The sequence below is a fragment of the Geospiza fortis genome, unplaced genomic scaffold (assembly GCF_000277835.1).
Source record: "Geospiza fortis unplaced genomic scaffold, GeoFor_1.0 scaffold190, whole genome shotgun sequence".
Taxonomy (NCBI): domain Eukaryota; kingdom Metazoa; phylum Chordata; class Aves; order Passeriformes; family Thraupidae; genus Geospiza; species Geospiza fortis.
The window spans coordinates 1,601,802-1,621,648 of record NW_005054328.1 but is presented as its reverse complement, the minus strand read 5'-3'; the positions used below and the strand labels follow the sequence as shown (position 1 = coordinate 1,621,648).

The window sequence follows — 19,847 nt, the reverse complement described above, 5'->3', positions numbered from 1 at the left end:
TTTAAAATGTTTATTAAGTCTCACTGAAGGCATTTTTGTGGTAAAAGCAAAACTCATTTTCTACTCTACCTTTAGTATGAATGTGATACTGGCCTTATATTTTGTAAGGAAATGTTCTCTATATGTTCAGATCAATCAGATTTAGTGTCAGTTTTCTGCTTCCATAGATGGAAAGTTATTACCTAAAGAGAATCTTTTTCAAGATGTTTCTGCCTGTCTGACACTAGTGCCATTCACAGAGGTAGTCTGTAGAGAGTTCATGACATTCTCTGTTTTCTGAATATATGTTATATTGAATGACAGGAAGTAAGATAAAGGTATCCTAACAGTGGAGATATCAGCACCTCAGTTACTGAAGAAAGATTTCTTCTTAACCTAAAATGTGGTTGATATAAAGGAGTCACAAAAACTTGATCAGCTCTTGACCAATATGTAGTTGTTTAATGCTGAAAATTATACCGAGATAAATTTTAGATAATCCAGCTGCTTTTGATTTTTGAACTTTTCATCTTGATACAGATATGTCTCTGCTTTCAGTCTAAATAACTGCGGTGGTAAACACTCTTTGGAAGCAAGTGAGGCCTGAGTCATCTTTTTAGTGGAAGCTATCATGATAATTCAGGGAGTATGATGAGAGATGAGACAGAGAATCTGTACTTTTCCTTGTGAGTAGGAGTGTATCTACTGTTTCTCAGCAGAACTCATTTTGAGGACATTTATGATCTTGTGGCTGTAGCTAGACAATTGCATAGGCACAGGGACAAGGCAATTTTTTTTCCCTCTGTATTTCAGGCCAAAGCAATAGTGGTAGTTTTTTGTTTACTCTAATTCCCATTTGTTTTTTTGTACTTTGAGCTTACACTGATGCATTATTTTCCATGACTGCACTTTAGAGTTGCACACAAGCAAAAGTTGCACAAAATGCAGAAGCTAGCCACAGTTTGTTAACCATTGTCTGTGAGTACTGCCTGCAGTGGGCAGCTGTTAGTCCTCTGAGGAACTTGCTCTTGACCTAAAAACCTTGACCAGCTGTTTGGCTGGCACTCCTCAGAAGAATTGGTTTTTGACACACTGCCGCACCTGTGGTTGGTGAAGTTGCTTTAGCTGCCAGACAATTTATCCCTCAGTCCATTGACTGCAGAGGGAGCCTCAAAAATAGACTTAGCCCACTTACCTATTGGTTAGATAGGTAAAAGTGTCAGGAATCTCATCTTTCATCTCTTAATACTTGTCTTTGCTAAAGAAAGGAACAAAGAGTTTAGGACTCTCACTAATACTAGATTTGCATATATATATATATATATATATATATACTTAAAAGCATACTTGTTGATTTTTTTGCCATGTGTAGACCTGATCTAAACTCTTTTGTTTCCCGCCCTTTCAGCCTCTCCCTTTAAGCCACCTCGAAATCTGAGAACTTCAGATTCAACTATGTCAAGTTTCAGAGTAACCTGGGAGCCAGCCCCAGGGAGAGTGAAGGGGTACAAAGTAACTTTCCACCCTACTGAAGATGATGGGAGCCTTGGAGAATTAATAGTGGGGCCCTATGACAGCACAGTGGTATTGGAGGAGCTTAGGTATGCATACTCCCTCATATTCGTTTTTGCTTTGTTTTGTTTAGTTTCCTTTAAATAACTTTAGCCTAGGATTTTGTTTAATCCCGATCTGGTATTGAAATGCCTTGTAAAATCTGCTGTAAGTTAAGCAAGTAATTTTGTCAATTAACTATGAAAATCCTGTTATGCCATGTCTGAAAGGTACCTGGCAGGTTTCTTTCTAAGATTATCCATTTACACCACTTGCGGTCTTCTCACAGGAACTGAAGGAGGCAAAGATATAGGCTGGAGCTGTATTTCACATATGAGAAAGATAATGGAATAATGAAGGGTATTTGAGATTTCTAAAGTTTACTCTCAAGAATTTCTTGTCTCATGTTTCTCAAAAGATGCTTAGTTTAGCTCTTGATTCATTATCTCAGAGGCTTAGATTTTTAGAACAGGCTTCACACCAAGTCAAAATCTGTTAGGCAAGTATACTAAATATAATTAAAATAGGATCATTAAGTCAAAGAATCATACAGTCATAGAATGGTTTGGGTTGAAAGTAACCTTACAGATCTCTAGTTCCAACCTCATTGCTGTGGGCACCTTCCAGCAGATCTGGTTACCATCCAATCTGGCCTTCATGCCCTGGGATGGGACACCCACAACTTCTCTGGACCACCTGTTCAAGTGTCACACCACCCTCACAATAAAGAACTTCTTCCTAATATCTGATCTAAACCTAGTGTCATTACTCTCTGTCCCTACATGCTCCTATCAGAAGTGCCTCTCCAGATTTCCTTAGGTGCCCTTTAGGTGCTGGAAGCCTACCATAAGATGTCCCCAGACTCTTCTCTTCTCTAGGCTGAACAACCCTAACTCAGCCTGTCTTCACAGGATAAGTACTCCATCCCTCTGATAATTTTTTGATCTTCCTCTGGACTCATTCAAGAGGTCCAAGCTCTTATATTGGTGGCTCCAGAGCTGGACACTGTACTTCAGGTGGGGTTTCACATGAGCAGAATGGAGGGTGAGAATCAACTCCCTTGACCAGCTGGTCCCTTGTGATGCAGCCCAGGCATCACTCCCAGTCCCTTAATTTGCCCTCTGTGACCTTCCAGCAGTGTGGCTGGAGCACTTTTCAGTGAAAACTGAGGCAAAAATATAATTCAGTACCTCAGCTTTCTCTATATCCTGGGTAACCAGGTCTCCAGTTTTCTTCTGGAGGGGGCACACTTTCTCCCTAGTCTTCCTTTTATCATCGATGTACCATAAAAACTTTTCTTGTTGCCCTTGATGTCCCTGGCCCGATTTAATTCTATCAGGTCTTTAGCTTTCCTAACCTGATCTCTGGATTCCTGGACAATTTCTCTTCAAAGAATTAAATAACTTGAATGAGGAAGGCTATAAATTTAAATATAGAGTGTAAAATCAGCTTTTAAATTGTTGAAACATCAATGTCTTGTGGAAGAGCCAGTATTTAGGCTTCATGTTTTAGCACCTTCTTTTCCATTAGGTATTTTTTTTCCTGTGAGAATTTAATAAGTGAAGTGTTTAGCATTTTACTAGCCAAATGACTTCAGTTAAAGTATACCTCTTTGACTATTTCAGGGCAGGAACTACCTATAAGGTAAATGTTTTTGGGATGTTTGAAGGAGGAGAGAGCAACCCTCTGGTTGGACAAGAGATGACCACCCTTTCAGACACTACTACGGAGCCATTTTTATCTAGAGGTAAACATGACTGAATTGAAGAAAAGGCAGTCTTGTATTTTGGATTAAAAAAAAGATAAAAAGTTTACTACATTTCGTTTTTGTTTTTCTAATGCACATAGTTGTTTACAGGACTCATTATATTCCCTTCCCTGATGACTTAAACCCTGTTCTGAAATGACCACAAAGCATGACCCAGTTCACAGTTCTAGTCCTCTGCACCCTCCAGATGATCTTACAAAGATGATAATGCAGGCAACCTGTGTTTTGCTGATTATTCAAAGCCATCTGCATTGCATTTTCAAGCTGTCCACATCTGTGTTAGTTCACATAAGGTCAAATTTTTGAACAGAGATCATGGCTCATCTACAGGGGTCTTCACAGGAGTAGAACAAGGAATTTTAAGCAGATTGTTGGCCCTTTTCTTGTCCTTATATGGTGACTTGTAAGACTAAGATGATATAATGAACAAACATCTGATAGTTGGGAACGTCCTAGTGTTAATGTATATTATTTAAGTTTATATTCAACATAGTCATTGTTTAGTCTTTTGGTTTGTTTTCTATAGTAGGAGGAGACTTTTTCACAGAGGCAATTGCAGAGTGCTCTCCAGTATCTCTTTGGGAGCTTCTCACTAGTAAACCTGTAGCTAGTAAACCTTTCTTTCAAGACTTCTTTGAATTTTGTGATATTTAGCTCCCTTTGGTGTACTTAATAGGCCTCTGCATGTTAATATTTGTGCTCACCATACTCTCAATTTTACCATCTGAAGAAGGTTTCAGGGCTCAGTCCTTCACGGAAAGCATAAAAAAGCAGGTCTGCTTCTGAATAGTCAGGTATACATGAATAAGTAAAGCCTTTTCTCCTCTGCCATTTCAATGCTTGGATAACCATCAGAGAGAATTTGGTGAGGAGAAAGAACCTAACTGCAAAGCCCTTTGAGTTAAATAAAGAAAAAGAGGTTTCTGACAGCTGACTATATTGTTTTTGCTTAGCTCACATTGGGCTGTGTAAAAAATACTCATCTTGTATATGACTTTATTGAAACATTTTTAGAAACTTCCTAAATAGTTGTCCTACTCTGTCTAATAATAGAGGGTAAACTGAAAAAAAAACCCCTAAAACAGTCCAGGAGTGGCATTAGACTAAAGCTTTAATAAGGCTGGCAATAAAAAATTGCACAAAGAGTGGTTTGTTATTTTTCATTATAGTAGCTCTCATTTCTGTTTTCAGTGTTATCCTCTTTAAGCTAATTGTTTTATTAATGCATGGATTTGAGTAATGGTTTATGTGAAAAATGAATTTATATCTTGGACAGCAAATGTACATTATTTATTAATGGGGGGAAAAATCACCCTAGATCTGGCACATTTACTAGAGTTTTCCATGTGGGGGACTATAGTATGTTGGAAGAAACATAAAAGTCAAAATAGATTAACTTTTTAATTGTACATAAAGTTAACTTTAACTTTCATATAAAAGTTATGCATGCAATTTTTTGAACTAACATGGTTTGACTTAAACCCTACTCCCAACTGATTTTATTGTCCTGACTAAAGACTAGATCTATATTTTCTGTGCAGAAGAGGATCATGCTTTTAACCCCCAGGTACATGGAATAGTTATATTCATGAGTCTACAGTGTTGGATCAATTCTGTGGAACATATATGAAATCACAATATCTTTCAACTGTGATGAGTGTGGATGATTTTTCTCAATGGGATTTCTTCCATATAAAGACCAGAAGCTCTGATGGCAGGAAGCCAGAAAATTTGCAGCTGGTAACAAAATCTACAGGAAAAAAAGAGAGAAAGGATTTTGGCTTTCTTTTTTTCAAATGGCTGTGGATAAAATTATTGCGTCTTTCTGTTTTGTATAAATATTTTGTGATTTTCCTTGTGATGAAAACAATATGATGCATATTTTATTTTGTAATTTGTAAACTGAAGATATCTGAAATAACTTCCTACCTTTAGAGAACATTGCAGCTTTGTATGAATGTTTGTTCTTGTTCCCTCTGTATGTCTTGACCTGTGTTTATGTTTGTGTGTCTTCTCTGGATTGTGCTCTTTCTTTTCTGTACGTGCAAACTTCTATACCACAAGTGTTATTATGTCTTTTTCCCCTGAAAATTGAGGAATGCTATTTATGTGAAAGTGATTGTAATACATGCTGTTAATCCCACTATTACATGGTTGAAAATTAATCAGTAATTTAGCTAAATGTGACAGACTAAAATACCATAAAATTGTATAATCTAATAGTGCTTACTGCCATATCAGTGGTTCGTATAGTAGTCTTGTACAAAACTTCTGAAATCAAGTGATCAGCCATATTTAAAGGCCAAAACAGACAATGACATGACAATAGAGAACACTGGCCTTGACATTTGCAAAGGCTTATTTTTAAAAGGAAACATACATGAAGGAATTTAGACAACTTTTGCCATGGAACCACTGACTAGTGTGAATAATGCTCTCAAATAGGTCATACTTGACAGAGTGCCAGTGAATAAAACTAGAGCTATTTTGGAAGCTAATTCATGACATATGTCATCTAAAAGGATGGGGAAAGAAAGCCATCATGCTAAGGCTATATTTTTCTGGTTGACATGGCAGGTTTAGAATGTAGAACCAGAGCAGAAGCTGATATTGTGCTGCTGGTGGATGGCTCATGGAGTATTGGGAGGCCAAATTTTAAAACCATCAGGAACTTCATTGCCCGTATTGTTGAAGTTTTTGATATTGGTCCTGACAAAGTGCAGATTGGTAAGTTCTCATATGTTGGAGGGAAAATGGAGCATAACTCCTACAGAGACACATAATGACTGAGTAAATGATGGCTTTTTTCCCAGGTCTTGCGCAGTATAGTGGTGATCCCAGGACAGAATGGAATCTCAATGCTTACCGAACCAAACAGTCTTTGCTAGAGGCTGTAGCCAACTTACCATACAAAGGAGGCAATACTCTAACAGGTATGTCACAGTGCCAGGATTTTACTTTAGCTTCAATGAAAATGATTCTAGTAGCTGACTCTGATTTTTTTCAGTGAACTCAAATGTGTCTGTGATGAAAAGGACTTAACAGTTCAGCTCAGTATGGTTGGAACAGCACAGGTTTATAAACTCAGGGGGAATGTGTTAGGTTTTGGGTGATGAAGAGCTTGTGTTGCTGTTGAGCCTATGAGAAGAAGAAAGGCCAGTTCCATTTCAGGGTTGGGATGAAGACAACCAGGAACCAGAAGGAGGGGTAGTGGAAGTCAGGAGGGTGATGAACACCAGGTAAGAGAGCACCTGAATAGTATCAGTTGCTCAGATCTAGATGATGGGCTGCAATTAGATTCAAAATGCTTCTATAAGGAAATAAACAGTGGAACTATGTTGTCAGAATGAAGTCACTAGGATGCACTAATTTCTTTTACTGTGACTACTATATGAAAGTAGTTTACAGTGATGGTTACTTTCTTTGTGTCATGCTAGGAATGGCCTTGGATTTCATCTTAAAAAACAACTTCAAACCAGTTGCTGGCTTAAGGCCCAGAGCTCGCAAAATTGGTGTTCTCATCACTGATGGCAAATCACAAGATGATGTAGTCGCCCCTTCAAGAAAACTCAGAGATGAGGGAGTGGAACTGTATGCAATTGGTAAGTACTCCATGAAGGCATGGCCTGCAGCAACCCCCTCCTGCTCATCTGCTAAGCCCGCAGAGAAGTGGCCACATACATAAGTACATAAAAGTTTATTTGAATAGTGTGTTTAGGGATTTAATTGCATGTTATTGTGCTTTGTGGCCATAATTTCTAACAGGTTTTGCTTTCTTGTTCTCTTGTAAGGTATTAAAAATGCAGATGAAAATGAATTGAAGCAGATTGCAACAGATCCAGATGACATCCATGCTTACAATGTTGCGGACTTCTCCTTCCTGGCTACCATTGTTGATAATGTAACCACGAATCTGTGTAACAGCGTGAAAGGTCCAGGTACATCACATTTTCAGTCTATTTCATTCTTTATCCATTTACGTGCTTGCACTGCTAGTTCCTTTTTATTACTTATTGGGAACACTGTGTTAGCCGTGGGCTGTTTTTTCAGCTGCTGGTGTGAGGAAGTTGTGCAGACCACCTAGACTACCCTGCAGGGGTCCTTCCTTTCCTTCCAACAGTGACTGTGTTATAACTAACACAGCATGACATTGCTGGATGTGCCTTCTTTTTCTCCCCAGAATTGTGAAGTATCTTTCTTAGTGTGTCAGCTTTTTATTCATAGTGGCATGTTTTTGATGATACTCATTCAATAAGGAAAATTTTAGCAGCCCTGCTCCTTTCAAGTATTAATGTCTGACAGCCCAAAACCAAAGCTGAGCATGAAAAAACATGTACATGTATGTAATGTTAGCTGATGGTTCTTCAGTGAAATACTGGTGTTGAAATGGAATAGGAATTTCAGGGAACTTCTTTAATCTTGAGTATGTTAACATGGGCTATCTCTTCATGCAGTTGTTTTAAGAAATCCTGAGGAAAAATAAATATAAGCAACTACACAAAGTGTTTTTTCCCCTGTCTGACAAGATAAATGAATATCTTTCTCATTTGCTCCCCTCTTGCAGGTGATTTGCCACCTCCTTCAAATTTAGTTATTTCAGAAGTAACACCTCGTTCTTTCAGACTGAGATGGAGCCCACCTCCTGAGAGTGTTGATAGATACAGAGTTGAATATTATCCTACCTCTGGAGGTAGCCCTAAACAGGTTGGTATTGTATGTTCATCTTTTACAATGTCCGGTATAACCTTGGACATCCACATTACGGTAATATCATTCTGAATTTGTGCTGAGCAAGGTGTAAAAGCAACTTAAAAACACTCCTAAGGTCAAGAATATCATGCCTTGGTAAATGTTACACAAAATTACAAAAAATAGGAGCATATATATTACTTTGGTTGTTTTAATGTTATGAATCCAGAAGTTAAATATATTTCTTTTAAAGAGTTGTCTTCTATTTATAGTAACTCCTTTATTTTCATATTCCACTGTCATATATTAGGTCAAATATGTCTGCACCAGAAATTTTCTGACCATACTCATGGGTAGGCCCCCTGTCCTTTTAATGCATTTCCTTCTTTGTAGAGAACAAGACAGTGGGGGATACAGGTTGTAAGAAGTGCTCAGTTTGACACTATATGACTCCAAACTGTTTCTTGCAGAGGATCAAACTTATCTTGTGGTTGCTGCTTCTCTACACAGAGAGCCAATGGCTGGCAACTCTTGGTCCTGGGAAATCTGAATTGCTCATTACTGTCTTTAATCAAACAGAATAATATCTAGGAAAATGAAGTGTTTAGTAGAATGTAGTTAGGTGCCTATGTGTACCTAGCTCTGAATGTCCCATCTCTAATTGTGGCCAATCTTATATTTGGCTCATGGAGAGTTCAAGATTTGACCTTTGATTAAAGCTTGAGCTGTTGTTCCAGTGCACACTGACTTTACAATTTGATTTTTTCCAGGCATTTCTGTTCTACAAGGTGTTTCCAGTGCCTTGTGCCGTGACCATCTAGATTATCCCAAATTTTGAATTTTTTCCCAAACTGGCCCCTTTTTCCTGGTCCTTTCTTTATGTTCTTTAGTGATATAGAAGTGTAAACCATGTGTGAAATCAGAATGCACTCTAAGTGATGCTAAGCAGATCCAATGCAATTTGAAACAAGTGTCTGTCTGAGATTTCCCTACTGCTTGCTTTGCAGAAATAATGCTATAATGTCAGACAAAATGTATACAAAATTAGGACCAGGCTTATCTCCTTGTCATTGATTTCTGCAGTTTCACAAGGAATGATTGCTTTTCTTAGAGATAATATTACAAAAATATTTTTCTTACAGTGATTAACATTGCTTCTCTTGCAGTTTTATGTAAGTAGGATGGAAAGAACAACAGTTCTGAAAGATCTGCAGCCTGAAACAGAATATGTGGTTAATGTGTTTTCTGTGGTAGAAGATGAAAGCAGTGAACCCCTGATCGGCAGGGAAACAACTTGTAAGTTAGAAATGGGTCTTGAATAACATGTTAACAGCCCGTTTGGCACCTGGGGAGCTGTCCAGTAGAACTTTCAGCACTATGGATTTTCTTCTTAGCAGAAGTAAAATATTTAATTTGAATTACCAAACTGTATTGTGTTACTCTGGTTGTCCAGACCTTGTTGTCTTGAAGACTTCAGCAAAGTGAAGCTACAATGTGGTAGAAAATATTAGTCCCAGCTTCTTTCTAGGCTCATGTAGCATGGCTGTACAAAGCTAGAACAGACATGAATTACAAGACCGAGTTTATAAATTCCTGAAATCTGATAAAAACCAAATTGTTTATGCTACATAATTAATTCCTGCTACTGCCAGACAGAATTATTTCTAATTAGCAAAAGCTAATTCAACACAATTATGCCACTTCTATGAGTTATAACTCAGCTATGTTTCTCCTATGAGCTGTCTACATGGATTTCAGGCACATTTATGCTGTATGCAACATAGAATGACTCTTCTGCCTCTCTAATAATATTGAATGTCTGCTGCTCATTTCACTTCTGAATTTTGTATTAGGCTTGTCAAAAAATCCTTAAAATGTATATAAATTTTATGAAGTCTGTGTTACTTTTTCATATGGTTTCATGGAAACTTTTCATTTATTTAGTAATTTGAGAAATATAGAAAACAAAAAGAGAGGACAAAAATCCTCTTTGTACAGATCCCAAGCCAGTCATGTTGTTTCATATTAGAATTTTCAATATTAAATGTTGAGTAAAATGAGTTAATGTTGCTTTTTACAAGATTAAAATGTTCCAGTGCTGACCTGTAAGAGTTTTAGCTGTGTATGTAAAAAATCTGTGGCCACATTCAAAACAGTATTACCATTACCTCATTCTTAAATTAAGGACTTAAATACCACTGTTTGCAGATCACCTCTCTACTACCCATAACATGCCCTTATACCCATGTGCAATATTCTCAGTGGTATGAATTGTGATATAAAATATTAAGAAGCTGAATGAAATAAACTAATATGTATTTTTTATTTGACAGTGCCAATCTCTTCAGTTAGAAACTTGAATGTTTATGACATTGGATCAACTTACATGCGAGTGAGATGGGAACCTCTCAATGGAGCTACTGGTTATTTGTTAACATATGAACCTGTGAATGCTACAGTCCCAGCCACAGAGAAAGAGGTAAGAGAATTTGTCTTTGCTACCTGTTCTCTACCAAAAATGAATTAAGAAAAAATGTTAGACTATCATAATAGTCAAAAGACTGGCATGTACTTCTTGAAGTGCAGTGAACTTACTGGGATATTATACACGATGACATCAGTCAGGAAACTGTAAATATACTGTGAATCTCACAAACAAAATTCCCTTGAAGTTAAATCATTGTTTGCTTTTCTGCCATTGCTTTCTTCAGTTTTTAAACATGGTGTGTTATTTTTCATGCGCAGATGCGTGTGGGACCGTCAGTGAATGAGGTGCAGCTGGTAGATCTCATCCCCAACACCGAGTACACTTTAACAGCTTACGTATTGTTTGGTGATATGCAGAGTGACCCACTCACCACACAGGAAGTGACATGTATGGACATCTTGATTTTTGCTTTGTTATTGCTTCAGCAACGCCTAATTTTAATTTCATGCAACAGTTTTTATATAATCTGTTTAATTTAGAAGACCATCTTAACCATGTTTTATGCATTTTCTAACATTTACACATTTCCTGAAAGCCTGCAAGTCAATTTGAATGAGAAGGACCTAGCTACTAAAAGGGGAACAATATAATTTTTAACTTGAATAATGAAGGAAATCTTGAGATCACAGTGTTTTTAAAAGGTTTCAATTTTGCTTGTATTAATTTAGAAACCTTGTTCCCAAATTCAGACATACTCCTAAGCACAGAGAATACTAAAGAAGCATGCTATATCAAGAAAAAAATAGATCTAAAAATGGTATCCTTTTTTATACCTTTCCTTAAACATTTCCTATTGGCAAAGGCATGCTTCTGGTCTAGATGCATGCAGCATGGCTACTTTTATGTCCTCAAAATTTTTAAACCATTAACTGTAGATGAAAATTGGCTATTGTCACCAAACATTATGGTCTTAATCCCTGATACTTCTGGAAGTATTGCACTCATAAGTTACAAAGGTGAAACTACCATAGTTTATAGCTATTTTGCTCATTGCTGGGAAAATAAGCTTCTGAACTCTCTTATCTAATGCCCAGGACAATGAACTTGTCAGAAAGTGGTTGCTTCCATTCACTGAAAAGACTTTAACTGAAAGACATGAAGAGAATTCACTTCCATCTATGAGAGACCTCTGCTATGAATAGCATTTACTTACTACTATCATTTTTTTTTACAGTACCTTTGCCTGGACCCAGAGGTTTAACAATTCAGGATGTTACTCACAGCACCATGAATGTTGTTTGGGATCCTGCCCCAGGAAAAGTTCGAAAATACATCCTAAGATACAAAATAGCTGATGATGCTGATGTAAAGGAGGTAAAATTTTTAAAGTACTAGGAAAGTTTTATTTTGAGAAGCTAGATTACTAAAATAATAATAAAGGTAGTATTATAACTCACCAGTGAGAGTAAAGAACATCAGTTCATAGTGATTGCAGTCAAGAAAGTGTATGGATTTCTTGGAAACTGAATGAGCACAAGATAGATTTCTTAGGTACTCCCTTCTTCCTCCTCCTCTTCCTTCAGAAAGGAAAAAATCCTTAAACCGACTGGAGAATTTTCATATGTTTTGGTAAATAGCCATTTCTACGCTCTGCTTAAATGTCGTATTACCAAGGTCTAGGAACAGCTTACAATTAAGAGGACAGAATAGTGAAATAAAGTTAGCCTCTTTGGCTACTGACAGAACATGTGTGAGCATTGTTAGAGATGTCATCTAGTTATGTACAAGTTTTCCTTAATTGTGCTGCTAGACATAAACCAGCTCTTGGAGAATTAAATTTGTTTTTTAAAGGAACCAGAATTTTCCAAAGGTTTAGTCTGCATCCTTGTATCCAAAGGAATAAAGCAGTGAATGATCCACAAGGACTATGTGTATCTGATATAATATGTTTTGCAAAGGAATTAGTAGAGAACTCTCAATGTTTAAGTGTAAATTTAAGGGCAAATAGTAAAACGTAGTGCAGAATACTTTGTTTTTCAGTGCAGGAATTTCTGCCATTAGACCAAATGGAGAGTAAGAAATAGAGCAATTTACAATTCTTTAAGTCACTGTTTTTATTCTTAGGTGGAACTTGACAGACTCAAAACCAGCATTACTCTCTCTGACCTTTCCTCCCAATCACTGTACAATGTAAAAGTTGTTGCTGTATATGATGAAGGGGAATCCATACCAACAAATGCAGAAGCTGTCACTCGTAAGTTTTCCTAATAATCATTCTTGTGGTTGTTTTTACCTTATGTTTGATTTAAATGGTGTGTGTTGCAATATGTTATTGAGTTTAGGTGAAGCTCTAATTTAATCTGAGAAATACTTTATTTGCACTTGTAGCATTATTTGCAATATAATAAACCGCAGAAATCTTAGATGACTTGTGTCTTACTGCAGTGAACACTGACATTGCAGTCTGCAGAGAGATGAAGAGCCACTGAAGCAAAACTATTTCTATTTAAAGACTGAAGGAGAAGTGTAGGTGTAGAATTGATAAGAAAATGTAAGGACAATAGAGGAAAGTTTTAGCAAGTCTTTGCAGAAATCTAGGCAAGTGAGTAAGAAGCTGGGCCATATACTAGAAGATTATAGAGACATGATCCTGCCACTGATCCAAGAGAGTTTTTGCATCATGGGATGATAAAGCAGCATTTACTTTTAGAGAATCATAAAGGAGGCATTTGAATAACCTCAACAAATAAAGGCAAGGAAATGGGGCTGCACAAGCTGTAAGAGCTGACCTCCATACAAGAGATGTGTCAGACTGAAAGGAGAAAGCAGCTATCAAGGAAGTTCTCATCCTGATCAAAGCTTAGGATTTAAGAGTATAGTTAACCAGAAAAACCTACAATAGAAAAGAGTAATTTTACCTTTTCACTGCCCCTCTATCTGGTATGAAAAAGAAGAAAAAACCATTAATATTCTCATTTTTTCTTCTGAATTTTTCATTTGGTAGACTGATGTCTATAAAAATGCTTGTGAGATTTCCTGCTTGCTGTTGTGCTAGTCTTTGCTCTGTACCTGTGGTTTTGTGTGAATGTGCTTGTAAGGAAAGAAGAGGAAAGGTCTGCCAAAGAAATTATTTCAAGTTTAATTCTCTGGTTCTACCTATTTACATATTTCTTCCCAGTGGCTATAATATTTTCCCTCCTTAACCTTCAGTTAACCTCTGTGAATTCTTTCTAAATAAGTGGCGACTTATTTGGCTTATATAAAGAATTTTAAGATTTGTGAGAAACTCCTGCAGGAACTTGACCTGTGTCTATGGGAGTTCACATTCACTCCATATAACTCCAAAATGTAACAGCCAGGGCTTCAGTTGTTTTGAGTAGGCATGTGAGTTGTGACTTCTGCTGAGGTCTGTTTTATCAGACAATGACCTAATGATGTGACCTTATGAGGGATAATTCACTTAGTGTACATGGACTGGGTAATACTACAGTGTTTGACTGTAGTTATTAGAAGCATGGCAGCTGAGAGATGAATCTTCTACACAATCTTCTAAATTATTTGTCTGAGTAATTCCTTTGTTTAACTGTATTTATTTTGTAGTTACATTTTGTGGAACATTTTTCCTTTTCTCATAATAGAGCCTGTGCCAGCCCCAGTCAATCTCAGAATCACAGATATAACCACGAATAGTTTCAGAGGTACTTGGGATCATGGAGCTCCAGATGTCTCTCTGTATAGAATAACATGGGGGCCCTATGGAAGAGGAGAAAAACAGGAGGTAAGAATAGACAGCCACGTTATGTATTTGTGGGCAGTATCTCAGAGGGTATATTTTTAAACTCAGAAATGTAATTGATAAATGGTCTGTAACTTGGAAATTCAGTGAGAAGGTGTAGGACACATACTTACAGCATGTTCAGTGATGTTACTGAGTAAAAACTCAGTTATATCCCACTCTGTTTGCCTGTTTCATTTGTATGTTTTGGTTTTGTTTATTTATATTTTCTTTTTTTTTTAATTTCTTCATAAGACTATCTTAAATGGGGAAGAGAATAGTTTGGTCTTTGAAAATTTGAATCCAGACACATTATATGATGTCTCAGTTACTGCCATCTATCCTGATGAATCAGAAAGTGATGAGCTCATTGGCAGTGAAAGAACATGTAAGTAAATAAAGGGATTCTGCATGTTGTTATTCATAGTTATTGAAACAGAAGGCATACACATACAAGAATTCTGAAAATTCTTTCTACTTTTTTCCTAGTACCCTTGGTACCTATCACTACACAAGGTAAGAATCTGAATTTCCAGGTACCATTTTATTGAAGGAAACTCATAGCTTCCTTTTTCTAAACTGTGATGAATGCTGACATTAAAAAGCTGAGATCATTTAATAAATATTATTGTGTATTTGGAAGAATACTAAACACTCGATTACCACATGTTTATTATTTTACAAACATTACAGTTTATGTTCCCCTGTACTTAATACATTCAGCTCTTGATCAGGCATTCATGCAGCCCTAAAAGTAAGAATGAAGTGTTTGTCTCTGCTCTTTGGTGAGCTACATATTTATTCCTTTCTTTATTATGCTTCTCAGCCCCAAAGAGTGGCCCACGAAACCTTCAGGTGTACAATGCCACTTCACACAGTTTGACTGTCAAATGGGATCCTGCCAGTGGTCGAGTGCAGAGATACAGGATCATTTACCAGCCTATCAGTGGGGATGGCCCTGAACAGTCGGTAACTAATTTTGAAGTGTTAAGTTATTGAGCCTTAAATGCAACCTTCTCTAAAGTAATCCATTGGAATAATTTCTTTTCAAAACACATCACTGTATATATTAATTATCTTTTACATGAAGATTTACATTTGTAGTGAATAAGTATATATTCCCACCGTTTTTTCTCCCCTTTCAAATCCAAATTAGAACACTCTTAATTGAGCAGCAGTAATTTTGGATGCATCCTGTTATCTCAAAAAATCGCATAATCATACACTCATTCAGGTTGGAAAAGATCTTTGAGTTCATAAACTCCAACTGTTTATCCATGGATAAAACTAAAATAAAGTGTGTTGAGGAATAAGTCAAGCAGCATCTAAGGCTACAAGTCACAGATAGAGGTGTCAGGACAATCAATAATATGAACTACCATGACTACTTTCATAATCCAGGGTTTTCCATCATTTTCATAGTGTAGTTCCCATGTTACCAGAAGGCTTTGCCATGGAACATGCTGTGAACAGTTGACAGTGTCTCTCACCACTCTAGGGTCAGAATAAACACGCAGAGGTAGCAGTTCTAAAGAGAAATACATGCAAAATATGTGCTAATGAAGTATTTAAGGTATTTTAGATTCTTCTCATCTTTCTTTTAGATGATGAGAAGCTGTAATGCTATGGAGAGACAGTACTTTAAGATCAGCCGGCTTTCCCTGTGTTGTCAGCACAAATGGTTTTGGCTACTGGCAGTCTATGCAACGCAGCCTGGGAGTGGTAATTCAGTCAGGCTGTTTATCAGAAATTTGTGCTACTTAAAAAATGCCCTATTCTGTAGTGGGAGGCTGTTGTGGTTACTGTCAGATGAGTCAGAGGAACAGTCTCAGATGAGAACCACATTCATTCAGCTCGCCTCTGTAATTGGAGATCACTCATGTTCAGAAGTATATCTAGGAATATTTACTTTAGAATCAGTTGGATATTTACACACCCATTTAAACTCTCTTCTGAACAACATGCATATGGGTTAAGGTAATTGAAATGTATATTGAGCAGTCAAACACTATTTTAGTGAGAAATCACTAGAGAAATAAGGAACAGCAACACATTTAATTAACATCTGTAATTAATTGCTGGCAGTGGAGTAAAAAGGGAATTATGATCATTCTCTTGAAATCTGTGCAAAGAATATGGTTAAGAGACTTAATTGCTTACAGCTGGGATAGAGTCAAGCAGTGGCAGTTGGAAAAAACAGCTCTATTTGAGGAGAGCACACAGAACTCTCCTGCTCTGCTCATGGCATTTAATGTCTCTTTGCAAATGACTTGCAGTCATATGATCATAATTCCTTGTCTTCTTTTGCTACTCTGATATTTTATTAAACTGTAGGTGCTGGGTAGGCAGTAGAATAATCCACACCAAAATATTTAAAATATAATTTCTGGGGGGTTTTTATTGTCCTGTCTGACTTTTAATGGCCTCAGCACCAAGAGGAATCACAGGTGATCTGAAGACAGAAAAAAAGATCTGCAAAAACTGCACACAGAACTGCTGAGACCATCATGATCATTTAGGGTCAAGTTTTGAAAGGCAATCAGATACTAAAATGTAGGGGCAGCCATGATGGGATGATAAAAACATTTTTGCTTTGAAAGGAGCTTTGTACACTTGAGTACAAAAAACCCCTTTGATTGTAAGTTAAAATAGTCTGCTTGTAAATTAAAATAATCTACTGCTATGAAATGTGAAGATGTGTAAATGCTTGCTCGTTGTCAGTTCATCAGCAGATGATTGGAAGTGTTATGCCAAACACCTTAGCTGAATAGGCTTTGAAAATGTGCAGATGGTCTTAAAAGTACAAAGAATGACAGGAGTTACAATATAATTTGTGCTGGTACAGAACTGGGAGTTTATATATAATTGTAGTTGTATTCAAGTTTGGAGATTTTAAAGAATAGTGGCTTTGTGTCTAAACTTGCTAAAACCAATATGTACTAAATATTACTACTTTTCAATGTCTACTGCCAGTGTCAGTCAGAAGAAAATTGCAGCATTGTATGTGGAAAACACATCACAGTGTTTTCCACTCTGCATCAAATGCTTGTGTTCTTTACTGTAGCAATAAGCACAAAATAGAGAGTATAAAAGGGATTTTAATAGTTTCCTTTTATTTTGCTGCAGACTACTGTTGGGGGACGACAGAACAGTGTGGTGATACAGAAGTTGCAGCCTGATACACCCTATGCTATTACTGTGTCATCAATGTATGCAGACGGTGAGGGGGGGAGAATGTCAGGACGAGGCAGAACCAGTAAGTAACTTCTTCAGGTCTTCTTAGACAATATCAATGTATTGCTTTCAGAAGAGCTGAGAAAAGTTTCTTGTGGTGAAATTCACCCCATCTGTATTTGTCATTTTTCCTTTGGTGGCTTTCAAGTTTCTGAAGTAACAGCACCTGTCAGTCTACTGTCTCTAGAGAAGCCCTGGACCACTACCTTTGACTGGATGCCCAGTTTTTACAGCTGAGGGAAACCCTAATCTTACTATGGAACTTCTTCCTCACTTTAATTTGTTTAATTGTTTTATGCCAGAACTTCGTAAACACCTTAAGGCATCTGAGGGCACGTTACTCTCATATATGTGTGCTTTTAAGGATCTTCAATTGCTGACCTTCATAGTGTGCACTTTAGGACTCTACCATTTTATATTGATGCATTCTTCTGATCCTGCTATAGAAATCGCAGAGTGATTTGCTATCAGAGACACTTCAGTTATAAAACCTATTTCAATGTATTTACTTAAATAATTATATAACTACAAAATTATTAATTCAGTTGCACTTATTTTAATTATGAGCTTGTAATGGGAAGTTAGACACAGCAATGGGTTTGGTGAGGAATGAAGAAAAAATTCTAATGAACTCATTGCATAATTCTAAAATAGTGTCCAGAAATAATTTTTTTCTAACTTAGCATTGTTTGTGGTGTTGGATAGAGCTGATGTATTCTGAGTGATGAAGATAAATAGGATTTAACATGAGCTACTAAACCTATTTTAAAAATTTTCTAAGGATACATTACAGAGGTGTGATCTGACAGCAAAAAGGAGAGAATAGGGTTCCACATTTCTGACATCTTATTGATCTGTTTCAGAACCTCTCACAACTGTGAAGAACTTGCTAGTTTATGACCCAACCACCAGTACTCTGAATGTTCGATGGGATCATGCCGAAGGAAGTCCTCGCCAGTACAAAGTATTTTATGGACCTACAGCTGGAGGTGCAGAGGAAATGGTAAATTCTTCATGTGGATCTCACTAACCATCTCAGATAAATTACACCTCATGGTGGTGGTGAGAGAAATGCTGCTGAGTGAAGTAGGTCTTGTTTGCCTATGCAGTGGCTTTTTTTCTGTTCATAGCCCCCCTGGAAAAAATGCACAGCAACTCCATGAAAGTTCCTCATGGAACTGATGCTCTACTGTATGAAATCAAACATATGTATTACAGATGTTTGATTTCATATAGTAGACCATCAGTGATTAGTTCTTAGCATGGGATTTAATACCACACACAATTTTTTGTTTCTTTATCCCTAGGGTACTGTGTGTGAATGTAAAGCTGACTTCAGGGTGTACAAAAGCTTATAAAGTTGGCAGACTTCATTTCAACCTATCTTTACTGCTAAGAAGTCACATGACTGTAGGCTTCAATGGTATTGGTGGAAGCAGAAAAATCCATATTCTAATCTCCCAAAATTATGTAATTACTAAAGAGCTAAAAGAATCCTGAAAATAGGAAACCTTTGCTGCAGACTGGGAAATATTGTTTCCCAGTTGTGTTTCTTTTTCTACATCAGGCAATTCAATGTGCACATGAAATGAGTCGTACATGAATGCCATTGTTTCAATAGCAACTAAGGTGCTACTGGTGACAAATATTCTTAAGTGCTGTGGAGTTTTATTTTCTAACATGAGCTGCTCATAATACTTCTTGTCATCAGCATGTTGTAGTGCTAAGTAATGTTTTTTTTTTAAACTTAGAAAGTGATATTGTAATGCCTCTGAGCTGCTAAGTAGTAGTCATGAAAGAGATCATGGCAGATTCTGCTACTTTCATTTGTACAGCAGGATCTGGACCCAAAAGTGGAGAGAGCTGTAAGGGAGCTATATAGGAGTGCATAGAACTCATTTGTATTAAGTCTGAGAGATAATCTTTTTGAAAAGCAGTTCTAGAAGATACCAAAAAGCAAGTTATTTTAAGCTTCACCTTTTGTAAAGTTTTTATTCCATCCAGTCTGGAAATTAGATATGGGAGGGAAGTGATAAATAAAAAACCTTAAACTATTTTTTGTCATGTTTTCGTAAGTTTCTTGATCCTTTCTTTTTAAATTTATAGACCACAGTACCAGGAAATACAAACTATGTCATCCTGAGGACTCTTGAACCCAACACACCTTACACTGTAACTGTGGTTCCAGTTTTCCCAGAGGGGGATGGTGGACGTACCTCTGACACTGGACGCACCTGTAAGTAAAATAGTCCTTTTCAAGAAAATGTTAGGATTTTTTTTTATGAATGGCCTCAGGTCATTAGAAATTGATTTTACATTAAAAGTTTACCTGTTTGGTTATTTTTGCAGCATTGGAACTTATTCTGTTTCCTTTGCTTATTTGTGTGGAGGCTTTCAGTCCACTTAACTCAGGCAAGCTTAGC

General features: G+C 36.9%; 1 protein-coding gene across 4 annotated transcripts in view; it reads left to right on the top strand.

Moving 5' to 3' along the window:
* The window catches only part of COL12A1 (collagen type XII alpha 1 chain), a 99,981-nt gene that overhangs the window by 36,540 nt on the left and 43,594 nt on the right, over positions 1–19,847 (top strand). For 3 of the 4 annotated variants that reach the window (XM_005421151.2, XM_031057192.1, XM_031057193.1), the window contains exons 16-34: positions 1,388–1,580; positions 3,156–3,277; positions 5,876–6,025; positions 6,112–6,231; positions 6,736–6,900; positions 7,090–7,236; positions 7,863–8,002; positions 9,154–9,283; positions 10,321–10,466; positions 10,733–10,862; positions 11,650–11,789; positions 12,540–12,669; positions 14,054–14,193; positions 14,446–14,578; positions 14,680–14,706; positions 15,017–15,159; positions 17,317–17,446; positions 18,288–18,427; positions 19,531–19,660. In XM_005421151.2, the coding sequence (XP_005421208.1) occupies positions 1,388–1,580; positions 3,156–3,277; positions 5,876–6,025; positions 6,112–6,231; positions 6,736–6,900; positions 7,090–7,236; positions 7,863–8,002; positions 9,154–9,283; positions 10,321–10,466; positions 10,733–10,862; positions 11,650–11,789; positions 12,540–12,669; positions 14,054–14,193; positions 14,446–14,578; positions 14,680–14,706; positions 15,017–15,159; positions 17,317–17,446; positions 18,288–18,427; positions 19,531–19,660 (2,556 nt within the window). The remainder of the gene's footprint in view (positions 1–1,387; positions 1,581–3,155; positions 3,278–5,875; positions 6,026–6,111; positions 6,232–6,735; positions 6,901–7,089; positions 7,237–7,862; positions 8,003–9,153; positions 9,284–10,320; positions 10,467–10,732; positions 10,863–11,649; positions 11,790–12,539; positions 12,670–14,053; positions 14,194–14,445; positions 14,579–14,679; positions 14,707–15,016; positions 15,160–17,316; positions 17,447–18,287; positions 18,428–19,530; positions 19,661–19,847) is intronic. The other variant, XM_031057194.1, reaches the window with a different exon arrangement.